Genomic DNA, 25,885 nt, shown 5'->3' with positions numbered 1-25,885 from the left:
CAAAACAAATAATGTACGACACATTAAGAGACAGGTTTATTAGATATGTCAATCCTAACATACAGAAAAACATAGCTTCTGCCAATCCAGTGGCAGAAGCAGAATTAAAATGATTCTCAGGATTAATTAATCACCCACACAAATGTGCTTTGTATAGCCTACTAGACATATACACTTACACTATGGCAAAGTTCATACCTAACTGATTCACAGTCCAAGTCAGTAACATTGAAAATCGAAAATATCTTCATACCGAAATAGAAAAGGCGAGAGGGAGTGGGGCCTACCACATCATCTTGACTGGATGACCAGTCCCCCCAAAAATATTGATATTTTCAGAGTTTGAGCAGCCACATGGCAACACACCACCACACAGTTTGAAAGGCATAACAGGCTGCATCCACCTCTCACAGCAAACTAACAACTCTCATCGTCTTCTTTGACACGGTGCAACATAGAACATCTCGCGTATCTGTATCACAAACACAGAGGCTTGAATGTAGTATGCTGCAGTCATGTGCTGCTAGCCTTGGTTTGTGTCCTGTTCCTTTCCTGAGAGTGTGTTGTCTCCGCCTGGTCGCTCACGGCACTGGAGGACCTGGCCTTGAACTCAAGTCACTTCTCCACATGCAGCAGCATCACACTGTAACAAAGGAGTCTATGTGATGTCATCAAACAAAGCGGGGGAGGGAGGGGGGGGGGGCGTTAAGGCAGAGTTTAGAAGGTGACATGAGTCGGGCGCCCTGTTAGCTCACTGGGTAGGGTGAATACCATATTGACCATAGCCCTGACGGGGTGGCCCAGGTTCGAGTACGGCTCAGGCCATTTTGGCATGTCTTCATGTCTTCCCTTCTCTCTCCCCCACATATCCTGTCACTCAACTGTCTGTCTGACAAAGCCAAGAAAAAGGGCAAAAAAATATATATATTGAAAAAAAAGAAGATGCATGACAACAAATGGGATGCTTGGAAAAGTCGACAAAAAAAAAAAAAAAACATTTATGGCTTTTATGGAGAGCATAACATCATTACCTTCATGTAGGATTCCAGACAGTTTTCAAATGTTTTTGGAAACGTTAGTGCTAACCTAAGGCCATTTGGATGAAAATACTTCTAAAAGGACAGAATGACGACAGTAAATATTCTTTCTCAGGTTTAAATCTCACCACAACGTAACAGCAACACTTTTTTCTCAGGCATTTTCTAAAGTGAGATATTTAAGACTGTGTAGCAGCTGCTGATTCCCAACTTTTCTTCATTCATGGCCAAAAAAGCCAACGATTCAAGGAGTAAACCAATAGTGCAAAAACATCACCCAAAAAGAAAGAAATATATATTCACTATATTCAAAACATTAGCATATTTCAGATGTAGTAAGTGTTCCAGTTCAATAGCATTTCATGAAACTTTTGAAATGAATGTTTTAAAAAATAGCACTCTCATGGTAAATGTAGTAACGAAAGTGAGAAGATTTAAAATACGCATGATACAAACATTAGAAAAATAGGCTACGGAGCTTGAAAGCTTCAACGTCTTTTGGAATGGTCCAAAAACATAGGCTGGCCCTTCCCTGGATTGAATGGCGGTGCAGAAGTTTATTTCTGTTGAAGGGTTATCCCAAAAAACACAGGACTTGTCTGTCAGGCTCCTAAGACGTGTCCAATATGGCTTGTAGAGAAAGGCAGTCAGTGGAGACGGAGATAAAGCCACGCGAGGTCTCTGGAATGTTGATGAAAACGGAACCGCCTGAATATTCGTCACTCGCCTTCTCAGGTCGTTCGCCGTGCTACCACAGAGACACCTGGGCAGCGGCTCCTGTCTGCTCCATGTGGTACAGTGACACCTCATCGCACGCGCAGTACATGAATGTCCATGTATCTCCCGTGTTAATCGAAACAGTGGCAGGCTCCAGGGAACGGGGAGTTTTACAGATGTGGCCTGTGGGGGCCCAGTGTGGGCTCCAGCTCAAACACAAGCGGGCGCTCCTCCAGGCCACTAGGGGTCCTCCTCCATGTCATCCAGGTTGGGCGCCATGATGAAGTGCTTGGGGTAGTGCAGGCCTCTCTCGTCGGCGTGCTCCTCCCAGCGCGCGTCGTCGCTCTCGTGCGTGATGTAGCGCTCGCCCCTGCGAGTCTCAAACTCTCGAAGGTCCAGCCAGGTCTGATAGTCCTGTAGAGATGACGACATAGGGGATTCTGAGTCCCAAAGGCACGTTCCGGAACACAAAGGGCTTCATGCGACAATCACAAGAACTCAAACCCCCGTAAGAGCAGCTTGAGAGGGCTTACCTGGAGCCAGGGGTGACAGAGAGACTTGTCCACACTGTAACGCTTCCTCATCTTCACCTGCAGCAAGTTGTTGATCAGATCTGTGGCTGTTGAGGAGCCAAACAAGACGGCATCAGCATGGGAATCGAAGAACACCCGATCAACTGCTTCTCAAAACCAGCTTCTCCTCCTCCTCTCTAACCGCTGACTTCACAGACCCGTAAAGAACACACTGCTCACAGCCTGCGTTGAAGCTCTGCCCCGCGTCTAATTCAAGACGACAGGCTGGAACTCTTTCTGAGGTGAGGGACTTCTCAAAGGAGCCCTCTGAGAGGTCAAGACCACCCGTTAAAACCACTGTGACCCTGGTAAACGGACACGTTGGTGGTCTTTATGCTCGCCCATGGGGAATTCAGTACAGTTTTGAGAGGTGCGTTTAGTCAGGGGCCTGGAGTAATCTGAACCTCCTACCACCACTGGAGATTGTCTGTGAATAGGCTGAATCAACAGTCTACTCTACAGCCATGTTGAAATGGACAATTAGATGGTGGTCGGGTAAGAGCATGGGTATTGTCTAAAAGGAGTTACATGGCAGCCGAGATAATTATCCAGATTGGCTGTGAACTTACTGGAAACTTACTTGATGTATGGATTCTACTGCACACTCTGCACAATCTCTGTATTTCTCTCTTTCTCTTCACACACACACACACACACGCACACACACACACGCTTCATCCTGACCTTCCCCAGAGATATCCTTCCAGGGGGCTGGAGGGTACATGAAGGCAGCGTTCTGGATCTGGTCGTTGATGTCCTCGTCCTCGTTGAAGGGGAAGGTGCCGCTGAGGCTGACGTACACGATGACACCCACCGACCACATGTCCAGCGAGCGGTTGTAGCCTTTGCTGCGCAGCACCTCGGGCGCCAGGTACGCCGGCGTGCCCACCACCGAGCGGCGGAAGGACTTCTCCCCGATGATACGGGCGAAGCCAAAGTCGCACAGCTTCACCTGTGGGGCGGGAAATAGACAGCGAAGGGCGGTGTCAGGGCTTCTCTTGTGTCTCTGGGACAACAGTGACATCACGTTGAGTCCTTTGGAGTTATTCCCCCCCTCCTCCCTCCCCCCCCCTCCGGTTTGAGAGTGCTGGAGATCTGAAGAGCTCACCTGAGGAAAGGGTTCTGCCGAAGCCAGGAGCACGTTCTCAGGCTTCAGGTCACAGTGGACAATGTTCTTGAAATGGAGGTGCCTCAGAGCCACCAGGATCTGTACACACAAACACACACACACACACACACAGAGGAAGAGGCTCACTCTCGGTTCTGAGGGAGGCTGTATGGGTTCTCAGTGGTAGAAGGTTCTGCACGCGCTCTGTGAGGCAGCTGGGCTGACCTGGGTGACCAGGAACTTGGTCAGACGCTCCGGGAGGCGACTCTTCTCACTGGACAAGATCATCTCCAGCATGTCACCGTGGAGCTTCTCCATGACGACAAACACCCTCTCGGGGGTCTCGAACATGCACTCCAGGTTCACGATCCCAGGATGGTGGAGGTTCTGACAGGAAGACCAAAAAGCATAAAACTCTGGGACTTCTGGCCTTCATTAAGTAAAATAGCACACTGTACAGTAAGCTCATGGACTGTTCTATCCTGTCCTGTTTTGAAACGTATAAGTCAATGTCCTAGGCTATATTCTGGGGCCAAATAGTTAGCTTGACTCTGTCTTCAGTCTCAAAATTGGACTCTGTTGGAGCAAGTCCATTGGTTCCACTGTGCCAAGTCATATCTATCAAGCACAGATCATTTAACTTATTTGAAAAAGCATGTGATGCAGGCCTGCTGTGCTATTATGCTCTCCTCTCCTACCTGGAGAATGGCCACCTCATTCCTCAGCTGGCTCTCTTGCTTGGTGGGGAACCGCATCTTGTCAATGATTTTGATCGCCACATCTCTCCCAGTCTTTCTGTGTTTACCTACAAACGAGACAGGACAAGATTCATAAGGAACCAGTGAAACATTAATACAATTCATCGCAGACTGCGACAATTTAACTGCTGGTGTTTTTCCCCCACTGTCTGAAACTATAGAACAGACAGACAGCAAGGAATTCCGCCAATAAAAGTTTATTTGCATAGCATAGAAAGAAAAACAAGCCGTGCTCCCCTCCCTGTGGAAGCCACTAGAAAGAAAGGAAACTATGGACATGCAGAGAACCAGCCGCCTGGCTGGAAGAGGAGGAGAAAAGGCTTGTCTTACCTCCGTATACAATCCCAAACTGCCCCGAACCCAGGACCTCATCAGCAAAGATCTGGTAGACAGAACTGATATCCTACAAGAGAACACACCGAAAACATAACTCTTCTTTAGACCTTCATTCATGAGCGATACTACTTTGCCCTCATACTGACTACACTGATTATGGGTTTGGCTTTGTAAACTTACCACGTTCTCTTTTATCTGGGAGTTAGACACAGATATGCTGAGAGAGAGGTCCTCTGTAGACACAAGAGGAACATCATGACAATGGAATCATCAAGGATTATATTTTAATTGAAGGCAAACTCAATATTTAGTCCAGTTTACTATTCTACAAAAAATCCCTCAAGCTTAAACAAAGTGGATTTAAAGCCCAGCCTTTTCAGTACATTTCCATGCAGGAACTAGGGTTAAGGACATTTGGGTCAGTGCCAGGGATCCATACTAATAGTCTGGTACTGGAACTGGGGCACCAGATACCATTTAACCGGGCCATTCACTAGAGAGAGTAGGCTTATGTAACTTATCAATACAACATAATACAGCCACAGACAATGTGTGCTCTGAGAAATACAACAAATCGATCGCACCAATGAGGTGCTTTAGTTCAAATGGACTCTTGGAGGAAGAGGGGCCTGTGTTGCTAGCCTCTACAGGTTGTTACCGTGTCAGTATCAAGTATTTCTGGAGTCTCGGCCCCCTTCAACTCTTCCCTCAGGCCATTCATTTACATCTGAATGTACCTGAGTAAAATGGGTTTTACCTTCTTATTTATTGATTTGTACTTGTACTAAGTATTGTGTCACTAGGGATTCACTGACTTGAGCTCATTTATGTATTTGAATCCAGTAATGTGGATTTTCACATCAGCGGCCACTTCTGTCTGAGAGAAATCAAAAGGAGCTGGACCAGAAAATCCCTGAAAATCCCTGAAAATCCCCAAATCTACTTATAATGTCACCAATGTCACAAAGCAATCTCTCTATGAGTTCAAACAAATATGTTCCCCTTCTCAACAAACACATAGTTTACATAAGCACTCCTCCATATTACAGCACATTGTAGATGTCCATATATCAACATAGATTTGTCATTTGATGTCTGCCAATGCTGTTTCAGTCATGCTAACAGCGTTGTAGCTACTCACTGTGGTCCTTTCCCTGTCCTGGACCAGTACAGACACTGGGCTGGGGGGTGACGGGCATCAGGGCCTGCCGGATGGCCTTTTCCCAGCCCTGGGCCACCTCCAGGCCCACACCAGAGGCTGCCAGCACAGGGTTATGGTAGTGGCCTCCATTATTCTCCCCTACATAGTACACCATTGTGGCTGTGATGACCTCGAAGTAGTGGGTGTTGCTGCCTTGGGCCAGGCTCTGGAAGTCCCGTGCCTGCTCCACCTGAAGGATCTCTGACAGGGGGATCTCCTGTAGACAGAGGTTGGTTCAGAGGTCACTGTGGGTCAAAGTTGAGCCAATAAAACAGCATGTGAGATCTAGAATAATCCAATCAGCTCTCAAAGGATCAGATGTCTTTAGATTCTAGATTCCTCAATAAATAAACAAGCCTATGGAACCAGGTTCTGTCTAACGGTCCGGCTAGTCTCTCAGCTGCGCCACTTTCTCGTCTCTCCTCTCATCTCCTAAAAGGCCTCTTTCCACTCCCTCCACTCCCTGACAGTCTGAGAAATGAAGTGAGCGGGAGCTTTTCAAGTCCACTTCTGAAATTCCGCCTTCCTCCCCTCTGTCAGTGGAGCGGGCCAACACACCCACCGGGAGGAAAAGCAAATGAAAGCGAGAGAACCCGGCCAGCCAATGGGCTCTCAGTCCGCCCGGCCGCCGCACGCCTCTGTCGCCAGTATCAGATGAATCCTGTGGTTTTGCAGAGCGAACCACATGACAGGGGGGCACGTTGGGGGGGAAGCCACCCCCCGATTTAAAAGGCAGGACGTGGCTATGCCCCCTCCCCCCCAACCCAGGCACGAGTACGGGCTGCCAGCCAGACAAACAAAACCAGCCAAACACACCGCAGGGAAGCCCCCACACCCCCCCCCAAACCACAGGTCCGTACCTCACTGACTCAGACTGTCTTTCAGACTGTCGCTCTCTCTTGCTTTGAGCTTCAAAGGATATGTGAAATTCGGCATGTATACTATGGGTCACATGCAACATGAAGCGGGGACTAGCTTGTGGTGAAAACACTGGGCCTTACACAATGTGGAGAATCAACTTCTACACTTCCTGAAGTATTATCCATCCTTATCTCACTAATTGCTTTCCTTGGATGAGGACGTGTAACGAGAGACTCGGCAACCAACATCGTACCTTGTAATACTTGGCCGCACTTTCGTTCTGAAACATGGTCAGACACTTGCTGTCTAACCTCCAGTAGTGCCTCTTCCTCTGAAAAATGAAACCAGTTTTATTTCTCATCACCTTAACATTTCAACAGCAACACATTCCTATAAACAGTCAAACAGTCAAAATATATATATATATTCCAGGCAGAAGCTGTTCCGGGGACAAAATGCACCATCTACATGGTTCAGTGGAAGCTCAATTCAGTTTGGTACCCAAATGGGCTCTGTCTTATCCAAACAGGTTCTGACCGTAACCTTTTAAACGCAGTTTCCTTTTACGTTCACACAGTTCTTCTCCCAGACAGCAGGACCTCTGAGGAACCACTTGGTCAACATGGTCCAGATGTGGAGCATATCTCACCAGGTTGTCTCTGCTGGTGTAGTGGACCATCCAGCCCTCCTTGACCATGGTGGAGCTCTTCCTTTTGGTGTGTTTGATGGACTGGACCACGCGCATCAGGGGAATGTTACTACTGGTGCAGGGGCTAAACACACACACACACACACACACAAAGACACGCCATATATTCAAATCTATCTATACACAACATATTTGTTTTATTTACGAACATAAGTTAACAGACTGGGCACTGAAATTCTTAAGACAAGACAACGCAAGCACCTGGCATAACATAACATATAAGTACACAGAACATAATTTACATCTATGCTGAGCTTAAATAAGTGAAACTTCCTAAATATACAGATAGCAATAAATAATCGACTATACTAACCCTAAATGCACATGAAACCTACTTTTAATTGTAATACTATAAATGAATTCATTGTAAAAGCTATATTTAATAGCCTTGATGGACCAGCGCTACCTAATAGCCTTGACTGTCTCCTCGTCCTTCTCGCCATCCAGACAGGACCCCTCGATGTAGAAGATCTTGTCGTCTGGGGTGGAGGGCTCCTCAGGGTCCTCCATGCTCTGGCTGCCCTCGCTGTTCACATCACTGTTGTCCACCTCCATGGTGGCCTCCGAGTCTGGGCCCGGGCTGGCTGGCTCTGGAGGGCGGGCAGGAGGAGGTGGATCAGGGGTGAGGTGGAGGAGGGAAAAGGAAGTGGAGGATCGAGTCCACTGTGTGCTGCATGAGGAGGCATTCCTCTGCTCAGCCAAGTGTCATGGATACATCACACCACAGTGAGCCAACAAGGAAACGTCCTTACCTCCATTGAAGACAACCTCTCCAAGGCAATCTCTTGGTATTTTGGCAGCACATCTCTTATGGCAGTTGAATTTGCAATCTGAAAAAAAGAATTTGCAATGTTTTGGAAATGTATTACATACATGCATTTTGTTAGATCCTCGTGAACTTTGATCTCTCCCTGGGTGGAGTCCCTCACCTTTGCACTGCATGCCCTGACGGAACAGGCCCTTGAGCAGGCGTTTGCAGTACTGGCAGATGGTGGGCCGGGTGTAGGTGTGGACCGAGAACGTGTGGGGCACCTTGACCCTACCCAGCACCATCTTCTCCATCCAAATGGGCCTGCCACTCAACAAGGAGTTACGCTTCCCAGCCCCCAGGAGAGGGCGCTGTTGAGGAGAGCAGGTCAGCACGAGAGCAGGAGGAAGGAAGAAGAAAGAGAAGGAGGGAGGAGTGGAATGGAGTGGGGTACATGGAACGAACAACAGATGAAAGTGAAGGAAACAGATTAGAAAACCATCGCACAGAGAAAGGTCCATGACAGAAATCAAACTGGTAGTTAGCATTGTGTGTGAAAAAAAATAATCTTCTGATAGGCTCAACCTGGCTTTTCAAAGAGTACATTTTAATTCATTCTGTCAGAATATCAGTCACGACTACTTAAGAAAGTATTGGCTGTATAACAGCATAAAAAGTAGCAATTGTGCCGCTCAACTCTGAAGGAGTGACCTTGGTGTACACGAACACAAGAGTAACAATTTGATTCGGTGATGGTGAACGGAGTTTATGAAAAGGCTTTGTTTCAGGCAGCTAGGTCATCCAGCTCGCCTGACTGTGCAGCATCTTGAAAACACACGAAATAGCACTGTTCACTGACTAGAACAAAAGCTCACATTCATATTTTCAGACCTGAAAAAACATGAACAGCAAGGACAGCTAATCAATGGGAGCATTGTATAACCACTAGGGGCAGAAGAACAGAGCATTATTAAGTTGTTTTTACTGTTGAAATGTTATCTTTTGTATGTCTAGACAGTTCAATACTGTGTGAGGTATAATGGAGAAGCATAGAGAAAAGAGGATTCACTTAAGCTGCAGGGTTTCTGCAGTGTAAAGGACTTAAGGTTTGGGATGTATACAGAGTGTTGGACACAAACACGTCTCAGGATCCCAATTATTAATTGGCCAGACTGGATGGAAAAACCATTGGTTTGCCTCAAGCCATTGCTCCTGAGTGAGTCTCGTTTCTGTGCCTGCCTGTACATGGAATGTGTGTGTGTGTGTGTGTGTGTGTGCTTTTGTGCAAAAGCATTAGTGCATGCACAAGTGTCTATATGTGTCTCTGCATGTTTCCGCATGCATCTAAATGTAATAGTTGGAGAAGTTTGTAATCCTTTTTGTTTTTGGTTACATATATGTTCTGTACAAAAATATGTTATTTTCTATACAACGAGACTATACAAGAGAGAGAGAGAAAGAGAGAGAGACCTACCCTCTCCCCTATCTCTTCCTGGGGTACAGGCACATGCTCAATAGGGGCTGGCCGGGGGACTGACAGCAGGACTCCAGGGAGGGACACGTTGGACAGCCGTCTCTTCCTCACACCACTGCAGTTGTTGGGGATCTTAAAGGCGCAGCGTTTGTGGTAGTTCAGCCCACATCCTGGGAAGGAACATCATAGAGGAACCAGAGTTAAGCCAGCAGTAGGTCTGTCTCTATTGGCTGCTGTGTCTGCTCAATGAGAGTGGATGGAGACAGATTCAGGTCACAGACAAAGTAGCCCTGCATTGACTTGACTTGTAATTCTAACAATTGTGGAGACAGAAACCAAAGTGTTTCAGCCCTTGTGATTGGCTGTAGTTATTGTGCCCCACAAAACCTTAACACCACATCTTGTGGCATAAACCTTCATTCAGGCCATGTACAAGCCTGGACTTTGATTTGAGGGAAGCCTGAAAAAGTGTGAGTGTAAGAGTGGGCCATCATCAGAGAGGCCCAGCCGAGGGCCCGGGGTGGGTGCAAAGGTCCAGACTTACCGTCACATTTGAGACCCTGCCGGACCAGGCCCCACAGCATCTCCCCACAGTCGTCGCAGAAGGCCGGAGCCTTGTAGGAGTGCACGTACAAGGCATGTGGACGGATCTGGAAGTCCTCGACGGTAGCGAGAGCTAGAACACACACACACACACATGCACACACTTAACGAAAAAAGGAAAAAAAAACACTAATGGAAACATAATTGATCTACTGGCATGGGAGAACTGCAGTTGAGAATCATGATATTTCAATAAACGCACATTCAAGGACACACATTATCAGGTCTGAGAGTAAAAGCCATCTCTGAGATGAGTCACGACCAAGCCATTAAAAGGCCTAAAACGTAAAGTGAAATGATAAACAAACAAAAAAAGTCCCATCAAACCATGGAAATGCAAATGGAACTTCCTTAATCGTGTGTTACCATGGACCATTTTTTTTTATATCAAGAGTTCTATTTGTGGCCCGGATCTCTAATTATACTAATAGCAATGTTGTTAGTCAGAGGGACTACTGTGTACTGTGTGGGCGGGTGTTTGATATTGTTGCTCGATGTTCATTCTGAAATAAGGTTGTCACTGTGACTCTCCCTTTAGTTGACATGACGCAGATAGTAGTGGACAGCGGTGAGTCATCTGAATGTAGATATATTTGGAGCTGGTGAGTGATGAGTGATACTTGACGGATGGCCAGCCTTTCCTCTCCTTCCTGCACACAAAACTCACGCCCGCCACGTCCATGTCTGATATTTCCCTGCTGGCACCAAGTATTTTTTGTGTCATCTCTCAATCTTTTTTTACTCTGTGCCCATCCTTTCGCTTCATGTCAGAGTTTTGTGAATTTTTCTCCATCGCCGAGATTAATAAAGTTAGTTCCCATGAGGATCGTCTCTTTCATTACAAAACACGAACATGAAGGACATCTCCCGAACCTAGCGATTGAAATGGAAAACAGCACCATAGCAACCACATTCCCAAAGTATACACAAGCCAGAACATTTTCAGATGGAGGACATTTTTCCTTTGGTAGAGAGGAGTGTGCCTCACTGAGAGAAATCCAGTGACGGAAAAATACACAACTGATCACTTATCTTCAGCGCTGAGATGTGAAACATTATTTGTTAATGCATGTAAATATAAACAGTGTACTCAGTGTATTTTAGTGTCTAATCATCAACAATCGGAAACTGATAGATGGGGAACTGTAGTGCACAAGTTTTTTTTGTGCTGATTGACCCTTGTGACACCATACTTAACAATAAGCGCCATCTATGATATTAACTAGAGTTGTAGCATGCACTAGAAGACACTAGAAGGGTGTGTTTAAGACCTGGTGGCTGAAGAAGGGTACTGTGTAAGGAAATATGTGCAACAGTCACATTCATTCAGTGTCACCATTATCAATATGCAGGCTCCGAATTACTAACTGGAATAAAATGACAAACACCGGTCATTTTGAGGTGAAAACCACAAGAGATCAGACTTGGCCACCTGCTGAGTGATGCGACCTCAACACACATTGAATACACTCCAGCGAACCTGGAGCACAGATGTCAGCAGAAGGTGAGGGGGATCGGAGGAGTGTTGAAGAGGAATACAGCCTGTCTGTCTGCTGGTCTGTCTGCATGCCTGCCTGTCTGTGTGTCTGTGTGTCTGTGCTGGCACGGATAGGAAACATGGCTTCCAACCCCAGAAGCACAAAAGCAACAGGCGCCTGCTGGTGAGGATGAACTGACTTCCTACCTCTTCAGCTCTGTGGGGCCCTACACCAAAACCCCCCGGGAGGAAGTGGCCCTGGGGCTGAGTCTTGTGCGGTCAGGCTCTATGTGGAATTGTGTTGTAAAAGACTGGGTGCACAGATGTTCAGGGGGGTTGGTTGGGTTTCACACCTAAACCTTTCAGCCCTTGGGGCCAAAAGACACAGCCAGAGGAAATGAGAATCTCACCAAAAATATTATACATGGCCTGTTCAGGGTGTCACCGTGAATACAAAGTGGTGGTACAGGAAGGCCAGAAGGATTCAAAGAGCAGCCCTCATGGGTGTAATGGGGGGTTACTGTGTCTCACACTACCCTTATATAAGACACCATTATATTAGACCAGAAACTTCCCCCTGAAGTCTGACTCCGCCAATGCATCAGAACCTTAATAACATTGGGCTACGTTGCTGCAAAAACAATGACTAGGGTGCCAACAATGTTTATTGACTTTTTCATGAATAGAGTACTGTGTAAAAGTCTTAGGCGTGATGACATCTAACATAACCTAACATTTAATTTATTTTATTCAGAGGTCTTTCGTCCGCTTTCTTGTTGAGTTGCTGGCTTTATGGAATGACGCAAAGTATCTACCAATACGTCTGAAAACCACTCACCAGAGAGGACCACCTCAATCAGGTCGCCCTCGTGGATGTCCTCCGCTGACATGAGGCGCTGGAGGATGTTGTCGGAGTTCAGGTCATGGCGGAAGAGCAGGATCTTGTCGTACATGCCGAAGAAGCCACACTCTGGGAACTGAGAGGAGGGATGGGGGAGGGTGGACAAGAGTACAATGTAAACACTCATTGGAAATAGGTTGCAGTACTATATATATATATATATATATATATATATATATATATATATATATATATATATATATATATATATATATATATATATATATATATATATATATATATATATAGCCACTAGGGGAAATAGTAAAAACCTATCTATGAGACCAACTAGAATTGAACTTCAGAATTATTAAGATGCATTGAGTCTGAAATGTACATTCCTTCATTTAGCAGCTAAAGCCTTATCGTGCATATAGCAAGTTCAGTGGATCATCAAGGATGACAACGAACAGGAAACAGGTTGGGGTGCAGTTTGCATGGAGCGTGCAGCTCCGGTACGAGTGACAACAGCAGGAAATGGAAGCCGCAGGCTGCAGAGCGGAAGCGGCACGTCTCTCATTAGGAGCGACTAATCTCCCCACAGGTCATGAATAATGCCTGAGGCCCTGCCACTGACACCCTGCCACCATCAGCCTCAAGGTGCCACGCCACAGCCCCAACAATGTGACACAGGAACGTCAAGACGCAGCACAGCCGAAAGCAACCTGCCGCCGCCTGACAGAGTCAAACTGTGTCAACACCCCTCCTTCCTCCCCAGACTGAACCACACCATTCCAAATCGACCCAATGACAAGCGACTTACACGCAGACGTACCACAAAGCCTCAAACCAAGTGAACAGAAGGACGCATTCAGAGAACAGCATCTTTAACAACCTGACTGCTGCTTGACTTGAAGCAGGGATTCACAAGTTCCTCAATTACAAGAACATGCAAATATTGTAGGCAACGTGTTTTTTTATTGCAACGGTACCAACGATAAACTGTTATCTCCTCTGTCAACGATGGAAGAATACCTTCTGTCGATGGCCATGCTAGGCTTAGAGAGGATAACATTTTAATATTGTCTGGTGAGAGGTGTTATATTAATATCTAATCAAGATTGTATGAAGGATTATCACACGAAACACTTGACCCTGTGATTTACACTTTCGGCCAACTTCTTAGAAGAGGTCAGGATGGAACATCATTTGCAATCCCCTTACAAAGGCCATTGTCAAAACAACCTCATAGCACTTCCCTTACACATAATCTCATGTAGGCTTCCTGGAAATAACCTTCACACTTAACAACAACTGCCCAGGTGAGAGAAGAGCTGTACCAACAAGAAAAAAGGCATCTGCTAATGAAAGCTTTTGCACACTAACTAATGTGAGCGCCCATTCCATCATTGCGTTAAGCCACCATTAACCTGGCTTAACTCTTCCAGACACAATCCCTCCTCTGCAACACTCCCCCTCACCCTCACCCACTCATCAAACCAGCTGTGGAATTCCGATGACTCAGAGTCGGCTTGGCGCTTTCTGGATCAGGTGGCCAAAGATATTGTGGATCAAAAAACTCAAAGGCACAGTGATTGTTTTGCCTTCCGACCCGAAGATGCCTGCTCTCTACCCAGGAATGATGGGTAGAATAGCCTAGTCCCAGTGGAGGATGTGTTTTACATAACTCTGCCATCTAAACAGCTGGGTGCCTACCTCTAATCTGCAGAGCACTCATGCCATTATCTGAGCCCATAGACTTAGTCTCCATTGAGCGTAAATAATCTAGGTCTCTTGGGTGAATCTGACCTACAGCACTCTTCTCCTTCTCCAAAACGTGCTGGCTTGCATTGTATAGTGTAGCCTACAGTTTCATAATAAGACCAGAATACAGTGGGTTAATAACAGTCAGTGTTTCCCACAGATTAGAAAGCTATGTGTGTGTGTGATGCACAGGAGGAAAGTGGTTTGAGATGTGTGAAAAATACTACGCCCAGTGATGCATGAGCGGCGCTAGCATCAATAATGCAATGTGCAAAGCTGCTAACCTGCGTACCATCTGAACCCACAACAGGTGCAAAGACAGTGATAAAGAACGGGGAGCAGCCGTTTAAAAAAGTCAGACGGGCCCACTTCTTTAAAGCTGCATCTGTCAGTTTTGTTCAGTTAGCGAGGAGGCTAAGGACAAATCAATGGGAAATGGTCATTTGCTTGTTGCCCCTACGAGTCTTGTCACCTCGCTCAGGCTTTCCTAAGAGAACAACAGGAAGCAGGATTGAGCGCTTCAAGGTCGCTCTGACGTCTGCGGGCCTATCACCAAGCCCTCGGCCCTTTGTTGCTTTCTCCTACAATGGAAGAGCCTGAATGAAACTCTGCTCTTCCATCATGTGCTTGTTCATCTTGAGAAATGCACCTAAAACTACATTTTCGTATTTGGGGAGGGAGTACAGTTTGTTCCCCCACAGGTTTCTGCCAGAAATACATCCAACAACATGTCCCCAAAATTGTGTCATTTTAGTACAAATGTTAAGTCGTCTGCTATCTATCAACGCCATTAAACAAAGCCTTCATCCATTCACTGTGCCAATGCAGTGTCATCAGTTATGGCAGCCCTGCCTTGCCTTCTGGGTAATTACTTTAGATGCATTTACGTTAAATGATGGCTATCACATCCCATCTAGCCTACCTTTAATGCACTTAATTATAAAAACATTAAGTCCACCCACACAAGTACAAACTTACAAATACACACACACACACTGTATTGATATATTGTATTACATACTGTATTATTATCTACAGTTATCACTTGAGCATTGTCAGAAGAGTACACTAGCAGAATACTAGCTTGTGAGCCTTCCATTGGTTAAAATGCACTCTAACAAATAAGAAGGCTCCTGCCCATTTTGTATAACTGTCACTGTGACAACAAGAACATATTATGTCTTCAGCTACATGTGTTTACCAGGGCAACACAATAACTCTGAACCCAGCACCTTTGATAGGAGCTCTGGTTGTGATGCCACCATGTGATAAGCTGCTGAGCCAAGTGAAGGTTGCGTGCATGTGTGTGTGCATGTGTGTGTGTGCATCATATATCCTCTAAAAGCAGCCACTCATGTTCAGGCATGCATATTATTACATTAATCTAAAGCCCATACTCTTATACAACATCCAGCTGTGCATTCTTCAGGAAGTATCTTAGCACACTATAAACATCAAATCAATGTATATTTTTCTATATACACTCTAGAAGAACATTTTGTCTTACTACCAAGTAAGTACTACTCATTCTCTTTCGGATCCTGTTGTCGTCAAGAACTAAAGGAGGTATTGCTCTGAGGATTCACAGCCTCACGACTCGATTAACAATGAGAGAGATGCAAGTGTGTGCTTCATTCTCTCAAAGCAACTTGGTCGAGAAAACTCTGTTTCTGTGCCTCCCACTCTGATGCTCTCACTACTGCAACAGAGACAATCCATATAAGGGCAGCAAGTACAGAAAACTGGGTAGTTGTACACAATATTTGTACCTGAAACACACAAAATACCCAATTCTGTGGGAATAACTGCTCTCAAGATTGTGTTTTTGGACAGTGTTCATTGTGTAAGTGTTCCACCGTGTTAAGTTGATGACAGTTGATAGCAAACATACAACACACTATTACTGTTTTCAGTGCTGAGCGAGACTGTCACTCACAGACTCATCATTTTAGTTTGTGCTCAAGCAATAATCCATGACCTGTTTATTACCCGAACAGGCATTCCTTTCACATTACACAGCTCTTCCTGTGCCTCCAGTGCCCCTCCCAGTCAACGGATTTGGTAAGTGTGTGTCTGTCATTGCATAACATCATCGCTGTCCTAAACTCCAATGCAGACCCACAGCCAGCCATAGTGTTTTACCAACTCAGGGTGTTGGCAAGGTTATCTTATGAACAGCCAATGTAAAAGCCACCGACTCTGCTCTTCTTTGTGTCTTTCCCCTGTGAGACTTCTCTCTCTCTGTGGCCTTGTGTTAGTGACTCCTCTGTCGTGCAAAGCGCAGCAGACAGACAGGCAGGCAGGCAGCTCGCCCTCCAGCCACACTTATCCACAGAAAACCTACACCTTTGTCTTGAACGGATATGAGCTCTCATCCCCCTCTTTTGTGGAGCTGAGGAAGGGAAACACCCCTTCATCACGCGCAACAGGCAGAGCTTTTTCACATCCAACGACTGGGGAGAGATGGTGCACTTTGGTTGCTGTCAACACAGAAGAACTCTAGGACAAAGAAACACGTGTGTGGGTTTTGATGAGTCAAAAACGAGTATAAACCTAGGATTTTCTTTAAGCAATGTGTTACTTTTCTGTTGTTTTCATAGTTACAGAGAACATGGCTACAGGGTAATCACTCTGCAACCCAACCTGGTTCTCACCAGTGTGCCTCATTAGGACAGACCACCCCAGAGAAATGTTTCTCATGGTGTTTCTTACACGGACAAGCAACACCAACGGAAATGACTCCAATTCTTATGCAACGTAAATGGGAAAACATATACCAAATAGTAGCGCATCGACAGTCTGTTGCAATACTTCTCCCCACAACTGATGATACACTTCTGACGATATATGGGGGTAGATTGTACGTCTGTTGCATCACTGATGCAGACTTGGGTTGGGCGCTAGCAATGACTGCGCAAAGTGGCAACAAGATGTTACCATTAGATCATTACTCACAGTCACTTATTAAGTAAATAGAATGTATGAGAACAGAGTATGTTAGGAAGCTGGTGGAAGTTCAGCAGGTGAATACCTTGAGCTTTGGCAAATTGTACCCATTACTGGCTATACATATACTAATACCCTACTAGCAGGCGCTCCTATAGTCTTAGTCAAAATGCAAATCAGAAATCAAAGCTTAAAATATCAGATTTTGCATATTGAATGCAAAAGGGCAGTCTAAACATTGATAATAAAGTGGGTCAGTACACTACTTCCTGTTTCCTTCTCCATCACAATTCCAAGACCTTCTCTTCCTACTCTATCCAATCGCAGGTAAGTGAAGGAACGGGAGGGTTAGGATGTGACAAATTAATCACTGCTGTTTGCGAAATCATAACTACTCTACAGTATTACCATATAGTGTAATGGCAGGCACTTTGGTATTAATCATTTCCTGGCCAGTGGATGAAACCCAGCCATTCTTAATGGAGATTGTGTAACCATGCCCTTCGTATCATGAGATAATCCCTCAGCAGAATCCAGTGTTTCCGGAGCTGATGGACAGCTTTTTTAACCCGGTCTCTGGACTGAAGGGCTGCAACACGTAGACTGACCCACTTGGAACTCATCCTCGGACCTCCAGGGAAACAAGAAACCAATGTGTATGTAGCATGAACCCAAATTCTATAATGATTATAAATAACAGCGAAACATGAATGATAACTCCATGACATCCAGGTCCCTACTGGAAGTGACTTGATTTTCCATGGTTTTGTTTATGAGAAGCTAGTCTGAAGGGCCACCTCTATTCACTCAGTGCCAGCCGCTTGGCTCCGTGTGTTTGCGCACCACAGTGGATCTCAGGATGGTGCTAATGCCTGCCGGTGGGCAGGTTAAGTGGAGCCAAGTGGAGAGCACAGTCCCCTGTTAGGTGCAGCTGTGGACGCCTCTGCCTTGATACCCCTTCTGGTCCACCTGATCCGTGCATTTGGTTGCCATGTCAACGGCCGGCACGGTAGTGATACCACACAAGTGGGTTTGGGAGAGTGGGAGAATGATGGGGCAGGGTCGTTTTAGGGGTCATGTATCTGTTTTTTTGTCTCTCTCAATGTTTTAACATGTCCTTGGAAGGCCAACTAGGTTGCTTAGAATGGAGAGAAGCACAATAACTATATTTTTATACTGCTTGTCTTCCCAGAAAAATCTTCTCCACAACGTAATTTATTAAAATTTAAAACAGAGCCTCGAAATCATAAAACTCACATGGTTCAATTGATTTGATTAAGGCCACAGCTGTGTAACCATCATTCATCAGTTACTGTGGTTTACTCGCCACAGCCATCAAGAGACCACACACTCAAACAGCTGCCATACGAGATCAACAAACCCTGCACTACCAGATGCATGCCGTTCTCTCAAGACAAGATACATCCCAGGGAGTTGAGGTGAGGTAAACTATTCATTAAACTGAATTTTGAAGGCAATCTGTGCAGCTTTTTCCATTCCATAAGCCAAAGCCCCATGATATATACTTTTGCGCAAATTAAAAGGTTGCGTAGATTGGAGGCATTGGAAAACTGGACCTAAATAGTAGCATACATGTTAAAGAAAGTTTCAATTAGATTATGGTCTGAAAGACTGCTGTTCTATAGCATGCATGGGTTTAAAAAAAACTAAAAGAGTGATGTGATCACTTCCTTTCAGCTGAGCCTCAAGGTTGCAGTACACTGCCGGTGGCAGCTGGTTCCTCTGTTATGTTCAAAGGTGTTTTTGTCTCTCACTCTCAGGGGATGTTTTACATGTTTTATAAGACTGTCTTAAAGTTCGATGCAATGCACCTCTCATGTCTCTGGTGTTTAGGGGCTGTACATACAGATCTGACTGCTATTAAACAGATAACAAACCAAGCCTGAGGTGAGTAAACTGGGACCATATGTGCCTGTATTACGGCGTGATAAGGAAGGTTTGCTCTCTCCCTCTCTCATGATCTCCCTCCCTTTTTCTTGGCAAGATAAGGGCAGTGCAGTCTAGCGCACCGTCTGCATGAAGCAAATTATTTAAGATAATATTATTTTCTGGGGGTGCGACACAACAGACTCGTTGTTGGACTACGAGTCTGAAATAAAAGCGCGTTGGACATTCTGACATCCATTTCGACACGCACAAAGAATGCTCAGTGTCTACTGGGTCCCAGCTCTGCTGCGAGGCTGGGTCATCGAGCAGCCTGGGTCATCGAGCAGCCTGGGTCATCGAGCAGCCTGGGTCATCGAGCAGCCAGGGTCAGGGACATACCCTACTCTATTGAGTTGGAACAGGCAAGGCAACCTTAAGCCAAACAGCATTATAAGGTTGCAGGAGATCTGGGCCCTGCTATCAAGTGAAAGCCTCTGAACAATAATACGAAAGACCTGCTCCATGGGCTTCTGCTTGTCCTGGTTTCCGCTCATTGCTGACAGGGTCTGTATCGATGCCAGGCAAATTGTGTTTTAATCTTCCTTTTGTGGAAAGGTAACAGGGAGAGAGGAAGACTTCACACGTTATGGCCAAGGTGTTGGTTTGACCCTAATACTTTCCATGGGAATGTTGAGCGTCAACGGGGATATTCCATCCTGATATAGCATACACTCTGTTAGGCCCTTGCACCAGCGTGCGGTTAGGACTGCTAACCATGTGCGGTTAGGACTGTTAGCTGTGTTAGGACTGTTTTCTACCAACTTTATGAAGAGCGTAAGAAATATCTGTCTCTACTGCGTTGCATTCTCCATTTTACTGTACCACACTACAGATGAACAGATCCTACAGATATTCACCAGGACATTGTACTGATGATCAGCAGGAATCAGATGATCTTGATAGTTTTTCAGATCTTCATTCTTCCTCATTGTTTCACTTTGTGGGAAACAAATGTGCATCATGCAAACGAGCGCATGACAATGCTGCCTTAGGCACCCAGAATACAACACACAGTGTTGTCTATCATGGGGAAATATCAACCGTTTCAACACTCAGAACCTAGCTTCTACATTGCATCTAAGGTCCTTCGTTATTTGGTTTTTTTTTGTGCACAAGACTATTTCTGTCCATTTCAGCAGGCAGGGCATAAAGAGGATGCTGTCTGTCACAGCGAGTGCATAAAAGAGGATGGTGTGTGTGTGTGTGTGTGTGTGTGTGTGTGTGTTGGAGAGGAGCTGTACTTCGGGGGCCACTGCTTGTTCAACAGGGATGAGACCTCGCCGCCTTCACAGGGTTACAAACGTTGCAGTCCATCAGACAGCTCGGTGCGCGTCGAGGAGAGAAAGAGCAGAACAGACTGGACAGACAGGGGAGATGGACGAGAGAATGGATGGTAATATTTCACCAGATGGGAATGCAGCCGGCAGAGATTCAGTCCAATTACCCAGAAGTCCCCCCGGAGTCCAGACACGTTGCTAGGGTGCTACACACACCAAACACAGAGCCTGGCTCAGCCACACAGCGTCAATGGCGTACCTTATTGTGGGAGACCCCAGAACGAAGACATGCATTGCCTGTGGGCCATACTGAGGGGTGTGATACATGAAATCTTGTCAGGCAGGAAGAACCAGCGTGAGAGAGAAAATGTGTTTTGGAGAGTTTGTTGAAGGTTTCCTGGCAGAATTCATCAAACACAACAAGAGCAGCTATGGGATAATGGGACTGAAACTCAACTGTGCCTATTCACTAACAACTTATGAATTAAAGTTAGACTGTTTAATCCAATCTGGTGTGCACCCGTATTTAATATGAAAAAGGCTATTGAAAACCACACTGTCTACTGAAACGAACTCATTCATGTCATGGCCTTTATTGTAAATACCTCAGATAATGCATGGCCAATGTCAAAATGTCATTACCCATCACCATCACAATTAACTTAAGATTCAGAGATCTCTCTGCTGTCTGGACACAGACAGACCAACATAACACATGGTTACCATTACATTTTCATTTGGGATGTTTTATCCATTAAACAGGTCACAGAGATGTTACGCAAGCCTAAGGCTTCCAGAGAAGGATCGAAAATACTTAAATCTAAACACATTCTCCAGGAATGTGATAATGACCCTTTCCTGTCGAATAAAGAGTAAGCATGCCAGTAGTGTTCAGAGGATTCCATAGAGCCTGCTGATCCATTCTGGTGATCCTATAGGAAGAACCCCCAAACATTTATCCCTTTCAAATGATTCCACTTAATACGCATAAGGACATTTAAGAGGATTTTAGATCATAAAACGAAAGTGCCCTCCTCAGAATTAAAATACGACAGGTTATAAATAATCCTTTGGAAGAGTGCCTTAAAAGCCCACCACATTCCCAGTAAGTGAAGTAGTTAAACATAGTTAATGTAAATGTGAGTTTAACTAGCCTAACAGTTGACATGCCATAGAACGCTGAAGAGCTTCTGAAGACAATTTCACTATTTAATGCGCTCTGTGTGGCATGAGAATTTCTCTCAGATCCTCTCCCTTCAACACAGCAATACTGGAGAGTGTGGTGAGGAGAATGCAGTCAAAATCAACACCACAAAACAAGCATCTGAAACTGACCAGCGGTTGTCATACAGTTATGTGTTCAAACAAGAGAGTGAACAAGCTGATGAGTTCACTGGTGTTCCAGTCTTTTTCTGTTAACTGGCTGTGACTAATAGTTAGCATTGTGAAGTCATAGCACTTGCGTGCACTGATTTCACAGCACAGTTCCACAGAATCGAGGGGGCTGGGCATACAACCCACTACCAGTCACATTGTCATGATATCAGTCAGACAACACAGTGCGTGTGAATTGAATTGTGCACCTCACAGCAACAAGGTCTTGGGTTTTGGTGCTCCTGAGGGCCCTTTCTCGTGTTTTTCTGTGTGGAGTTTGAATGTTCCCCCTGTGCTCACAGGGGTTTCCTCTGCAAACAACCCCAATAGAAAAACGTGCAGAACAGATCGCTCTCCTGCCCAGGTCGATGGCAAGGACCTGGGTGAGCACTTGGACCTGGCCCCCGGGCACTGCTGTTGTGGCTGCCCACTGCTCCTGGCTGCTCTTGGAGGAAGAACAGCAGGATGGGACAAAGTCAGAGACTCATTTCTGTGGTAAACACCCTGCCTTGCATGCGTGTTTGTGTGTGTTCCGCCACTCCCTGCATGCAAGTGTGTGTGCCACATTTGTGAGATAAAAAGGATCCTTCATCCAAAACTATGAAGTGTCAAATATGCAGCCAGACGTCCAGGTACTGTAGATGGCAACATTTGGCAATATGCATTTCTAAGAACCTGTTAGCAGTTTGCCAGTCAGCATATTTGCAACAGCTGTTAAACATTTTTGAAAACTAACATTAGTCAACTGATATTCCAGATCATATTGTCTAATTCAGGTGACAATAGCCCCAACAAACTGAAAACGTGTTCTCTAAATCTCAAACCCTACAGGCAGTCAGATCTCTGCTAAAAGGCTGAGGTCATACAGGTCTATTGAATGTGTGCCTTTTCAAACTGAATCATTTTCCATTGTCTATTTGTTACATCAAAAGTGAATGTTTTTTTAAAGAACATGTCCCATTTTATGGAAGAACGTGCTTTCACAGATTTATTTTTTTTAGAGCCTCTTGTTTCAGCTCTTGTGTCGGAAGCCGGCATGGCATTGAGCCTGCTGCACCTCTGCAGCACCGTTCTGTCTGCAGACTGGAGACCACAGGCCTGGTGTGGCTGAGTTAAGGGGGTGGTGGTAACGTGTGTGGGAGGGGGAGTGGGGGGGTATGGAGCCAGGAGCCTGGGAAGGTGTAGAGGCCTTCATGGGAGGGGAACTTCCCTAGCAGCTTCCTGGACACCCCAGGGACTGCCCCCCCCCTCACCCCCTCCTCCTACAGGACCACAAACATGATCTAATAACTGTACATTTGGGCCTGGAGACTCCGTACTCCACCCAGACTGAGACACTGGGGTTGGTGGGAGAATTTCCTGAAGTAGCAACATCTCGTAAACCACAATGAGAAATGTGTCATTGCACCCACATTTAAAATGTGTAATTATGTTAGCAACTGACATTGCTTCAAGTGTACTCTGTGAGGTCAATACAACAGCCTACATTTAGACAGGCAACAAATAGCCAGCATGCATCCCAACCATGTCCTTAAACATGGCAAAATACTAGTTGAAATTGAGGAAGAAGAAAATGCTGATATTGCATATGTTTCTCACACAGTGAGCTGGGTGTTACAATGTTACAGCCATTTTCCTCATGGCACTCATGAAATCAGAGAGCACCAGGACAAACATATCTGACCTAGCCTGGCCATGCATCTCAGCTGTGAAACAACTGTGAAAGATGTGACACCATTTCTAGGTGAAATAGTAAAATGCCGTAATGCATTCATGCCTGAAATAATTAATTTTCACTAAATTATCATAAGAGTTACTGTGTCAAATCAGGGTCAAGTTAATACAGTTATTGTACACTTCAACTGTGCCCTTTTTTTAAGTAGTTGACTGCATTGACCCCATTTTCAAACCCTAATCCAGAGCTCAAGATTTGAAAACTAGTAATGATCTAAAGCTGCAACAATACACACTGTTCTTTGTGTATGGATTACAAGAGTTTCACAGGTAGGAAATCAATAATAAGTAGGCTAGACAGTAGAAATGGTAAAGAGACTGCAGACTTCGCACCTCTGCTAACACGTGCCAAGAAGTTTTTGTTTGCTGACAATGGATAATTTGTAACTGTTGTGCAAAACACAGGTGCCACATTTACTGCAAAAACCCAAACAGGAGATGACACCAACATCCAAAAACCACAACATACACTCTGTTTTCATTTTTTCATCCATTCTTACTCTGAACTTCTACTACTACTTTTTCACATTTAAATGGGAAATATAAGTTTCAATACATTGCATGTTGCATACAAAATTAAAGCTGACGGCCAGGTCAAATGACTGTCAATATCAATGAAATTATCCTTCAAAAGAATTACATGTCAAATGAGCAGGAATGTAGGTCAGACTGAAAATAATGCAATTTGACTTACCTTTTGATCTACAATGGAACATACGAGCTCCTTCACTGCAGAGAGGGACACGTCGCTGGCGTCAAGGTTCACTGTTTCTCTGGTCAGTCCAATTTGGAGGAGAAAAGAGACCCCGTGGAAAGAACCCCGAGAGTTGGTGGGGCTCGGGGCGCTTAGACTTCCGTTGGACAGTCGGCTGTACAGTGTGGCCGGCGGACTTGGGGACGGTGAGGGTGTCGGAGGGGCTGGAGGTTGCGACACGGGGTATAATCGAGGTAAGGGTGGAGGGGATGAGCTGCTGCAGGCAGACATGGGCTGACAGGCAGACATTGTGTGGCTCACGACTTCTTGACGGGGAATAATCGCAAAGTTGACCGACATTGAATGTAGCAGGTCTACTGAAAATGGTAACTCAAAAGTGCTCTCAAAACATCGGGTACTTTGAAGTGTATCTTGCCTCGCATTATAGCCTATCCATAATAAACAAGTGACAGGTCTACTGCATCTGACATGCAAACTGGAGTCGCAGTACACTTTCATGTAATGACATAGCCTATTCTTTAGATGGGTGGAATGATAGGCAACTTATGCGTACAGCATTCTAGGTTCTACTATGCTTCACGCCATCTACAAATAAAAAATCCTGCTCCGAACCTGTTGATTCTTGCTTCACAATAACTACCAAAAACGTTCCATCGTCACCATGTCTGAGTGCCTTTACTAAAGAGAAGTACAAAATCAAGCCTCCGAACATCGGCACATTTTCTGCCCGGGGCTACAATTATTTATACGGAGTAGACTCTAAATTCCACGTCTGCAGCTTTGAAGTCGCTTCTTGAAGTTCACAACCTTCCGATATCTGCCAAGGGGGAAAAAAATACATGTAAACGTTTTTCCATCCTGTTGGGGTAGAGGTGGTTCAAAATCGGAACAACACTCGTTTGATGAGCAACGGCTGGCTGAAAACCGAAAATATCCCCTCTAGATTTCAGAGTAGCCTGCTCTTCTTAGTGGCACAATCTTGGTTGCCACGCGAAAGGTCGGTGGTTCAACACATTTGTGGTCATGAAAAACTGTATTTGAAGAATCGCGATGATCTACACAATCTGAATTTATTCAACCTACATTAATTGCAAAATGTCAATACCAACTAATAGCCTAATATTTGTGATATAGGCTTCTGCGTAATCTATGCGTAATTTCCACTGTTTAAGACATCTAGAACAATAATGAACATCTGGATTTGAGTCTTATTCGGACAGCTACACCCGAGATGAAAAAAGTGAAGCATGGGCTAATTAACCTATAATTGCGTCGCATTAATGTCTCTTCCATCCCAGATACTAGTTTGCAGATAGGCCTTCAATCAATCTCGATATACGTAACCTATGAGAATATATTTAAGTACGTTACCTCTTTCAAAAGGGCGGTTTTCCCCATACAGAGATGCAAAATTGAGTGATAGTTCCGTTCCAAGAAATTCACATGTGAATAGGCTAATGTCCGTAGAGGAAAGTTGGTGGGTTTGTTTCCGAAATCTGTTTTCTTCCGAGTAAGAGCTCTGGATAGTTACTGGTCACATTTACCAACTTTACTTTTCTTTGAAAACTTTCTCCCCGTAGTCAGTTACATCCAGGCAACCAGTTCATGCGTATCCTATTATCGCTGCAGCGTAATAATCCTCCCGTACACTCACATTCGATAACAGGGACCAGATGGGCTATGGGA

General features: G+C 45.2%; 1 protein-coding gene across 1 annotated transcript; it reads right to left on the bottom strand.

The window, feature by feature from the left end:
• Nucleotides 1–23: 23 nt before the first annotated feature.
• LOC146286986 (serine/threonine-protein kinase D3-like) lies at nt 24–25,825 on the bottom strand. The gene is made up of 19 exons (XM_084699375.1): nt 25,571–25,825; nt 24,179–25,016; nt 12,440–12,578; nt 10,066–10,197; nt 9,522–9,691; nt 8,229–8,418; nt 8,052–8,129; nt 7,706–7,889; nt 7,240–7,363; nt 6,844–6,921; nt 5,670–5,946; nt 4,709–4,761; nt 4,523–4,595; nt 4,133–4,239; nt 3,660–3,821; nt 3,435–3,533; nt 3,011–3,278; nt 2,288–2,373; nt 24–2,168 (listed from the first exon to the last, which is right to left on the bottom strand). Exons 2-19 carry the CDS (start codon nt 24,695–24,697, stop codon nt 1,995–1,997), a joined length of 2,913 nt encoding a protein of 970 aa, XP_084555501.1. The 5' UTR covers nt 24,698–25,016; nt 25,571–25,825; the 3' UTR covers nt 24–1,994.
• Nucleotides 25,826–25,885: the final 60 nt, after the last annotated feature.

This window comes from Hypomesus nipponensis, chromosome 6 (genome assembly GCF_054491055.1).
Source record: "Hypomesus nipponensis isolate SF chromosome 6, ASM5449105v1, whole genome shotgun sequence".
NCBI classification, from domain to species: domain Eukaryota; kingdom Metazoa; phylum Chordata; class Actinopteri; order Osmeriformes; family Osmeridae; genus Hypomesus; species Hypomesus nipponensis.
This window is presented reverse-complemented; position numbering and strand designations above follow the sequence as displayed.

Bases quoted from the DNA above. Each gene is read 5' to 3' on its own strand.
- LOC146286986 (XM_084699375.1), bottom strand. From the start codon at position 24,697: ATGAAAGTGTACTGCGACTCCAGTTTGCATGTCAGATGCAGTAGACCT. The intron at 8,130-8,228 runs GTGAGGGACTCC...TCTTTTTTTCAG, and splicing joins TCAGGGCATGCAGTGCAAAG to ATTGCAAATTCAACTGCCAT. The intron at 2,169-2,287 runs GTAAGCCCTCTC...TCATCTCTACAG, and splicing joins TCTGTCACCCCTGGCTCCAG to GACTATCAGACCTGGCTGGA.